This window comes from Drosophila willistoni (genome assembly GCF_018902025.1).
Source record: "Drosophila willistoni isolate 14030-0811.24 chromosome 2R unlocalized genomic scaffold, UCI_dwil_1.1 Seg200, whole genome shotgun sequence".
Classification (NCBI taxonomy): domain Eukaryota; kingdom Metazoa; phylum Arthropoda; class Insecta; order Diptera; family Drosophilidae; genus Drosophila; species Drosophila willistoni.
This window is the reverse complement of record NW_025814051.1, coordinates 4,880,784-4,889,977: the sequence shown is the minus strand read 5'-3', so window position 1 is coordinate 4,889,977 and position 9,194 is coordinate 4,880,784. Positions and strand designations below refer to the sequence as shown.

Here is a 9,194-nt window from a genome sequence, read left to right as displayed (position 1 = left end):
TTGTTGAACCAATGTAACCCAACGAGGCGCATGCTGACCACCGCCACTTAAAAGCAGTTCGCGCGGGTGCACAAGCAAACCATTGGGAAAGTGCCATGGGGACCAAGCAGAGAGCATAGATCCAACTACGCCTCCAGTTACACCCTCAATCCCCCAATAAAGTCTGCCCTTCTTTCCCCTTTCCCCCCCTTTTACTCTTGCACTCTTCTCTCATACGCACATGCCACATGGCGTTGCGCTTTGAATATAAATTACACAAACAGTGCACACGACTTTGACGCTTCTGCAGCGACATTGAAGCGCCTCTGGCACAGTGTTACTGAATTGTTAAAGTTTCTTTGAATATTGAATATTTAGATGCACTTTGAAAACGAAAATTTATCTTAATGGTTACTTTAAATTTACTTGGTATTGCTAACTTTAAAATTACTTTTTTTTTAAGATGCGAACTCGTGATTTCCATATGTGAAGTTGAATTAGTTAAAAACGAATTCGTTTAAGGGTAAAAAATTTATACTTACATAATATTATATTATATTATAATTCAGATGTATCAATTGTGAAGATTTTGTTACGAAGTTTACTTAAAATATATCAGAAATATTCTTCAGTATTTACATCAAATCATTTGAATTACTTCAATGTGAGTAATTCCATTCCATTCCTATGGAATAGTCTAATAATGATATATATCTAGATATCCCTGGCAAACGGAAATCGTAATGACTATGTCAGTGAGATAAAGCTACATATGTATATGTATATGACCACAGTTAACTTAATTTACTAAGTGCAACATTTTTCTTTATTATTATTTTGTTCTGTTTTTATTTTCAACTTATGTGTATATAATTTAAATTATTTGCATTACAAAAGCAAAGAATACTTGATTTTATATAATATTTGATAATTCTTTGGGTATTCATTATGGATCTGTTATACATAGATTTTACACATTTAATGGTTTATTTATGGTCTTATAGAAGAACTTGAAAATCTCTTGAATCTTAGACTAATGATTCATCGTAAAATATCGAGTTTATAATCTCAAATTAACAATTTATGGCGATTTTAAACATTTTTCTAATTCAAATAAATTGACAATATTTAATTACATTTAATCAACGTAATTCTATAAAAAGCTTATTCTAAGCTGATTAGATATCATTCCACTGTGGCATATTTTCCTTTCAAAGTTTTTGTTGTTTTAGATGTTGGCGTTGAAGTATCTGGTCATGTCGTATGTTACCGTTTGATGTTAATGACACTGTCAATGCCTTGGTATCGGAGATTTGAAGCTATGCGTCCATCCATCCGATTTGAAAGTCTCAAAGCATTTTGAACTTTGTGGCTAATCAAAAATCATGCCCCTCAATGAATGGGGGCCACATTAACATGCGTGACATCAATGGAAAATCCGTGGAGGTGGTCAATTGATGGTGCATCTGGAAGTGAAGGCGGACAAGTGGTTTCCGCAAAACGCTTTCTGGATCGTCATCATCGGCAACATTGTTGATTGATTGATTAATTGACAAAGGAATTGCCGTTAGTTTTCAATTTGCATTTTCATTCATAGTTGGGGACATGGGAAAGACCCAGTCCCGGTGCCCAAACCCCTTACCACTCTCAACTAAAAGTCGTAAGTATATAGTTCATTGTGTTAGTTATGCAAATGTTGCATTTCCGCCCCCGACAATCGACCTCACTCACAATAGTAGCAATAACGCATAGTGGAATGTCCCCAATGCAATGCTTAATTATTCATTAATTTTCAACTTTAATTTGATAGCCCACCAGCCATTTTTGGCGTAAACACATAGCCAGAGAATGGCCAGACAGCCATTCTCCCTGCGGGGGCCTTCTGCAGCGGCTTTTGTCACCCATAAATGGGAAAGTGTTGCTAGATTATGAAATAATTATGCGCATTGTATGGGGACAGCAGGGTAAATGACTGCGGACTATAGAACCGTCGATTGGGGACTGGTGGCAGATTCGAGATTGGGTCAATATGTCTGTTATTCTGATAATTATAAGCCGGCCATGAACCAATCAACATTATGCGTACTTAAATCAATGGACTTAAATTTGTTCGTTAAATTTTAAATCTAGTTGGCTTTGCAATTAAATGTCTGAACTTCTACGTGACTACAGTCCAGAGAGCAGTCTCAGTCAGTCACAACTCACTAAACATCCGAGCTGTACGTGTCTCGTCTAAATTTTGTTCAAAATTCCAAATTTTATTTTGTATTTTTGTTTTATCCAAATCCTTGATCCCTTACGACTTTTTCACCATGCCTGTCATGTTCAATCCGTATTACATTGGACCCAATCCACCATGCTGCGATACAGACTGCACTGAGGGAGGAAATTGTCCAATTCCGGAATGCGGTCCATGTCCAGGTCCATGCGGAGGAGGATGTTCATCAAAGCCTGCAGAACTACCGCCAGCTCCGGTCTGTCCACCACCTGCTCCACTCGGTCAATCATCAGCCTGTCCACCACAAACACCTGCCGCCGAGTCTGCCCAACCATCAGGAGCCCAGAGGCCTGGCTGTTAGATTATGCTGCAATTGCTGAGCGGTTTGGATAAGACGAATCTTACAAAACTAATGAACTGGTTAAATTTTCGAGTACCAATAAAAAATACATTTGGCTAATTACATTTTATTGCTTTATATTACTTTTTTACCATGCAATTAGCAAAAGATTCTTAGGCATAAAGGTTAAATATGGTTTTTAAGCCGCTAAGAATTATTTAAGAATTTTTAAGCCGACGATCCTATGCGTATTGGCCCTTAGGTGGAGTTTTCTTAATGTTTGAGGTTCCCGATAATGTTGCAATGAAAGGAATATCAGGTTTCAAATATGAAGAAAAAATTCAATGAAAAGAATGTCTAAGGTAACTTTGTAGTTCTTATTGAATGGAATATTAATTCTGTTTACTGTTTTGGCATTTGACGTTTAGCGTAAAATCTTAAGCAATCTAGTACTCATATAAATGAAAGATGGCAAGTCAAGCCTCTCGAATATTCAGTTGAGTTCAAACTTTTGGACTGAACTTATCTAACAAAATTTTAGGTTAGCTCTTTTTTTTTTTCAGAAAGTGAAGCTGTTGAAATTTGAACTTCTCCCCCCGTTTAAGAGGTATTTCAACATGGACTGCGGTAATTGGTGCTCTATATTTGGTTGTAATGCTGCCCCTAATTGCTGCCAGCAGCCATCCTGTGAGAGACCACCCTGGTGTCCACTGGTTCCATATAAATCCCGTAATGGTTTGGGACCCTGTCCATCGTGTAGACCAAATCGCTGCTGTCCCGGTCGAAATTGTTTTTAACTAAGGGGAACAATAACGACTGACTTTCAACCGTTTATTGACAAATTGGCTTCACTTTAAGGACTGGTTTTTGCAAAAAATCTAGCAGCTGCATATACAAAATTTAGTAAATATTTTTAAAAATAAATAAATCCAAAAACCAGCAAATTTTTTTAAATCTAGTTTTCATTTTCTTCCTGTCAGTGTCTTCATTAACAAAATTGCTGAGAAAAGTTTTCAGTCGACTCTTGGAATTCCTACATAAATTATCAAAATTTAGCAGGTCCCAAACCTTTCTAAAAAAAATTTCCTTCTTTTGTTTTTAGAAATGGCAGAGAGTTCTGATGATTCTGGTATAAGCGAGTGCGCTCAGGGAAGTTGGTTACCGGAAAGTTCTGAGGCTCCAGTTGCCGCTGTGTTCAACATAATGCCTATAAATGCATGCCCATTTCCAGGATGTCCAATGCCCGAACAAAGCCAAGCTACCCAAATTCAACCCGGATCGAACAATTCGAAAGGAAATGAGAAGCCTCCACCATGTCCACCAGTACCATTTGGCTCGAGAAATGGTTTGGAACCTTGCCCACCACCTTGTCCACCATCAAATAATAAGCCAAAATCTTAAATTGTTTATCGTAGACCAGGAGTAAAATAAATAACTTACAATTTAAGTCAAACTTGCTTCAATTATTAGGAAATAATGGTTTTTAGGGAGGGTGGGGGAAAGGTAATAAACCTTCAGCATTCGAATTTGTTGTTGCAAGGCTTCAGACAGGTTCAAAGGTTGTTGACCCAGCCACATAAGGACTAAATATTAAAAATAAAATGTTCGAGTGCCTTTTCGAAATAATTTATTAAAATAATTTTAATTTGATTCTTGAAAATGTCATCAATTCAACGTTCACCAACACTATTTAAAAATCTCGCCTTTTTCCTGTGTTTTCCAACACGTAAATCTAAAAGAGCTAAAGACAATATTTGGCACATCTAGTGCTCATATTTTCATTGTTAAGCTGAGAAAATTCCTAAATGTTTAGTTAACTTTTGACTTTTAAACATATAAGATCTAAATTTTTTTTGTAGGCGCTGCCAATTATCTTTTGAAAATGAGTGGTCAAAATGGATCTGCAACGGGAAATGCAAATGGAAACGGTAATCAAGCAGCAAATGAGTATCAAGACGCCTGTGAAAAACTTAAGCGGATTGGTGCAGCTTGCGGTATTGAGGTAATTATTGTGGATCCGCCACAAACACAAAACCAAACGAATGGTGGACAAAGCGGTGCTGGTTCTGGCCCTGCAAATGGCAATGGAAATGGTCATATTAATGGTCAAGCTAATGGTAACAGTAACGGAAACGGTCACACTGGTAATGGTAACGTTAACGGTAATGGCAATACTAGACCCCCTTGCCCAGAAGTGCCATTCGGATCCCGCAACGGTCTAGGACCTTGCCCCCCCTGTCCATCTAGTAATGCTAATGGCAGTGATAATAAAAGGACCTCTTCGGCATCTTCTCCATGCATGCCATCGTGCCCGCCTTCTAATCTAACACCAAATACACAGGGAAACGACAATCATGGAGAATGCCCTTAAATCATATGTCAAATGAAAGCGCCTACTAATGTTAAAAAACTCCCATTCGAAACCATAGTGGAGACAGATCTTTCATAAAATAATTCAGTTGACTCTAGACACTCACAGAAACAACATCCAAAATTTTCAGTTAACAATATCCTTGCCCGACCAATTGATTTTTTTTAAGTACACAATAGTTCTTCAAAATGGACGTACCCAATAGATCAATCGGCGGCAATGGATATGATAAAGTGGAAATCCTTCAATGCACACCTGGACTAGACATCATGTCAATCAATAATGTTCAGTATCCATGCTCGGCGGCGCCGGAGATTCCCATGCAATCGACTTGGAATATGAAATCTTCTGGTTTCGATGCTCTACATTGTTACTGCAAACCGAATACTAACGGTTCGATGGCTGCATACTGTTACTCCCCAACTGCCAATGGTAATGGATCGCTTCGTGCCAGTGGCCATGGCAATGGATCCGGTCACGCTTTTGGAAATGGAGGAGGGCGAGGAGGAGGTTTACGTGCATCTTCCATTAACGGTAATGGCTATCAGAATCGTACAGTTCCACAAATTCCATTCGGTTCTCGCAATGGTCTCGGATTTTAAGCGCCGCCTTGTCCGACTGCAAGCAATTCTTTTAACAATAAGAAATCAATTCAAATTTGTTATCCAATCAGAATGCTAAGGAGATTTACTTCAAATGCTATGATGAAGGAATTTTCATTTCATTTTTCTCGACACATTTCGTCTGTACGAAAGCAACACTCACAAGTCACGAATTTTTCGCTTTTTCGGGATTTGTAAAGTAAGTTGTATGCCATCTTAATTCGCGATTCACAAATCAATTGAATTATTGTTTATAGCTTGCGGTAGACAAAATGTGTCAATCTTGTTGTAATCCGTGCGGCTTCAACCCCTTCTATATTGGACCATATCCGGAATGTGCCTGCAGCTGTTGTCCCTATGGGTGTTATTCGGGATACACGCCATGCGGTTGGAATTGTGGACCCCGTTGCTAGTGTGAGACATTTTGTATACAGCAGCAGACCGAATAGCCGAATAAGCGAAAAATACCTGAAATGTGCTCCAAGTTTTGTTTGGTCAACCGGAAATAAAAAGTCAAAAGAAAAACTACATTTCATCAGTCGAAATTTATTGTTTATTGTGTTTGGTTTTTAGCCCTTCTCTTACTCTTTTCTATTTCCGTAATATGCCGCCCTTTCTTATAAATGGTGTCGATATCAGAAGAGTTCCATCTCTGGTGATGCGCAATACCCAGGAAATGGTTGCACCCTTTACGATTTATATCTTGGATCGAGTTGTGCCCTTTGTTAGAGATATGATATGCATATTGCACGACTCCTTCATAATAGATCATCGTGAACCGGAGCCCGTAATGAATGTGCAACTCTTGGTGCCACCAGTCCGCAGTTTGATTGTCATATTCTACGATTCACATATTGAACTACATCGTTTACCCGAGCCAGTGGTCGATGTGAATATGGTTAGAGCCGTGAGTAGTATTGCCCATCTGGCCCGATCGACTGTCAGTGTATTGGGATCTTTGGCCAATAACAACTAAACTCGTATGTTACAATATAGCATGGCTTTTCCCATCAAAATTTAAGAGCAACAAATTTTCTGTACACATCTTTTTAACCATCTTTATCGATGCTTGCAAATATGGATTTAGTGCATGACTCGATTGGAATATTGGGTGTATTGGCCTTTGTGATTGTGGTCGCGCACTCAGCCTCCCAGGTGGTTGTGAATTCCTCAGGGCCTCTGGTCACATTTGTTGATCGTGGCACAAATGTGGTAGATACATTTTCGCCTGGTGATGGAATGCTGCCACTTCTGGATGGCGAACGTGCGACAACTGCTTTCCATTTTGTGCGCAGCATATTTCGTCGTTTGTATATACTAATCCAGTATTTTGCAAGTTCCGAAACTGAGAGTGACAGCGGCAGAAGTACCACCAACAATAGGACTAACAATGGCAGTCGGAGATCATCGATAAAGAAAAGCAACCCTCGAGGTTCCAAAGGGGATACCAATGAGGGGGCACAAAATGGTACAGAAAAATGACAGAACTTTGATTAAAAATCAGATTTAGTTTTTCATTATCCAAGTAACCCTTGAATCTAATTTCGACGATGAAAATACTAGGTGCCTAGTGTGTTGTCACATAGAAGCTCATTCCATTCCACCTCTCCCTTTGGTTAACATCAACAAAATTCAGTTTTGCCCAGGAACCAAAAAATAAATAAAATATCAACCGAAAAAAAAACAAAAAAAAATAGTAAAATTGACTTTTGGCCTATAAATTTACCAGCAAACAATAAAACATGTTCTGTAAGTTCGATCCTTTCTATGTTGGTCCCTGCCCGCCTGGCTGTTGTTATCCCGTTGGTTGCAGTCCCTGTGGTCCTTGTAGTCCGTGCGGTCCTTGCGGCCCGTGTGGCCCGTGTGGCCCATGTGGGCCGTGCGGTGGCGGCGGCTGCTGCTCTTCTGGCCCATGCGGCTGGTAATGATCCGAGCCTGAAAGCCGAAAAAGGAGATTGCAGCCATAGAGGTCAAACTTATGGTAAGATTCAAGCAAGATTTTCCCGAATGGGATCCAACTTATATTCGAAATATTCCCTTTCTAAAGTTGAACCAAAGAGCATCGAGCAAACTGATGGGTGGAGTGAGTGGTCTATAACTTTGCATGGACATACAATCGCAATTGCCGCTTAAGTTACAGAATCCTGGGCAAAATAAAAGTATTCCAAACCAAGAAAGTATTCCTTAAAGAAAATAAAATAAATAACAAGCAACAGAATATAACATTTTATTTTTATACAAAAAAAAAATGCATTCAAAAGAGTTGCAGAAATGAAAAACTAGCAGAAAGAAATAGCGAAATGAAATTGGCTTCAGACTTGCAGCTTATTAGCCAGATATATAGTGGTGATATAGGGGGTCATTGGGGTGTGTGGATGGAATGGTATAGGAAGGGATAGCCAAGTATGTGCAGCTATGTAAACAACATTGAGAACTAGCCTCGAGTCATAATCGTTTGGTTGCTAGGACTAGATGTAGCAATGGAAACGATACCATGTCCCATACGTCACACATACAAACATATATTCAATGTTGCCCTAGGTTAGGAATTGCCGTACAAAACAGCTGTTCCAACTTCCAACGAGAGCGCAGACTCCCATCGAACCTGGCCAAACAATGAGAAGAGAGTAAAACATCGAATGTAGAGCATTGTGTCAGGTCAAAGGTTTTGCCTTTACGTTTACCTGTGTTTGTTTTTTTTTCCTTTTGGCCAAATGCGATTTATGTCGACCGGTGGCAAGGAGATGATGTCCTTGCCATGCCTTTTGTTTAGGCCTTGCTTAGACTCGCGGTATTTATTGCGGTAGGTCGTGTTTTTTTCATTGCCTATGACTTCCCCTTTTTAGTTTTTGATTATTTTGTTTCTGCGATTTAAGTGTCAATAAAAAATGTGAATATATTTGTTTTGACTTAGTTCGGTCTAGACCCATATAGAAAAATAGTTAATCGTAAATTTTTTAAGGCTCCGAATTTGTCTGTTTTTTAAGGTAGATTATTTTTCTTATTTTTTAATTTATATATTTGTCTAAAGAATTTTCATTTTCTTCCTTAAGCTGATCACGATGTCTTATATATTCAATCCTGGCTATGTGGGTCCTTGTCCTCCCTGCTGTAGTTTCAGTTGCGGACCTTGCTGCGGGCCTTGCGGTGGATCTTCCTGTGGCCCAAGTTGTGATCCCTGCTGTGGATCCTGTGGACCTTGCTGTGGGCCCTGCGGTTCTTATCGCCGATGCTGCTAAAGAATTTAGACAAATTTCGAGCCTTAAATCTATTAAATAAAATTGTTATCGCCTTCCTCTATATATTCCTCTATATACTGATCAGCAGTAGCTTGTAAAAACATCGCCTCAATGTAAGTTGGAAGCACACTTGCAACATGTTGCAAGCTCGTGCTCAACATTTAACCCTCTTGTGGCATAGCAAAACATAAACTTCGTATTTATCAGCAGCCGCTTTCATTCGGCCAACTTCAGTATTCGTTTCTCTGTCGGACCGCAAGGTTCGTTTACAATCCGTTTTGTTAGTCTAGCGCGGGCTTTGAGCCAAGTCAAGCTTTGGCCAATAGAACTAATAGATTTTCGAACGTGATTCAAAACCCGAATGTGGATGAATGAAAGAAGAAACGAAACCATCAGTTGCCATTCATCTGAATGGGCAAAAGTTTTCGTATTTGACTCGAATCTA

General features: G+C 39.2%; 3 protein-coding genes and 1 long non-coding RNA gene across 4 annotated transcripts; all 4 read left to right on the top strand.

Annotated features, from left to right (window-relative positions):
- Positions 1-2,160: 2,160 nt before the first annotated feature.
- Positions 2,161-2,660, top strand: LOC26530232 (male-specific sperm protein Mst84Dd). The gene has a single exon (XM_015178205.3). It carries the CDS (start codon positions 2,292-2,294, stop codon positions 2,556-2,558), a length of 267 nt encoding a protein of 88 aa, XP_015033691.1. The 5' UTR covers positions 2,161-2,291; the 3' UTR covers positions 2,559-2,660.
- Positions 2,661-5,647: 2,987 nt separating this feature from the next.
- LOC26529822 lies at positions 5,648-6,038 on the top strand. The gene is made up of 2 exons (XM_015178195.3): positions 5,648-5,709; positions 5,768-6,038. The coding sequence occupies exon 2, from the start codon at positions 5,783-5,785 to the stop codon at positions 5,921-5,923; it is 141 nt and encodes a 46-aa protein (XP_015033681.1). The 5' UTR covers positions 5,648-5,709; positions 5,768-5,782; the 3' UTR covers positions 5,924-6,038.
- Positions 6,039-6,058: 20 nt separating this feature from the next.
- LOC6643601 lies at positions 6,059-6,660 on the top strand. The gene has a single exon (XM_002066260.4). It carries the CDS (start codon positions 6,115-6,117, stop codon positions 6,484-6,486), a length of 372 nt encoding a protein of 123 aa, XP_002066296.4. The 5' UTR covers positions 6,059-6,114; the 3' UTR covers positions 6,487-6,660.
- A 1,433-nt stretch (positions 6,661-8,093) lies between these two features.
- On the top strand, positions 8,094-8,810 carry LOC111518781. Its single transcript, XR_002724084.2, has 2 exons — positions 8,094-8,497; positions 8,564-8,810. It is a non-coding gene; the product is annotated as an uncharacterized LOC111518781 (long non-coding RNA).
- Positions 8,811-9,194: the final 384 nt, after the last annotated feature.

Coding starts and splice junctions, on each gene's coding strand:
- LOC26530232 (XM_015178205.3), top strand. CDS start 2,292: ATGCCTGTCATGTTCAATCCGTATTACATTGGACCCAATCCACCATGC.
- LOC26529822 (XM_015178195.3), top strand. CDS start 5,783: ATGTGTCAATCTTGTTGTAATCCGTGCGGCTTCAACCCCTTCTATATT.
- LOC6643601 (XM_002066260.4), top strand. CDS start 6,115: ATGCCGCCCTTTCTTATAAATGGTGTCGATATCAGAAGAGTTCCATCT.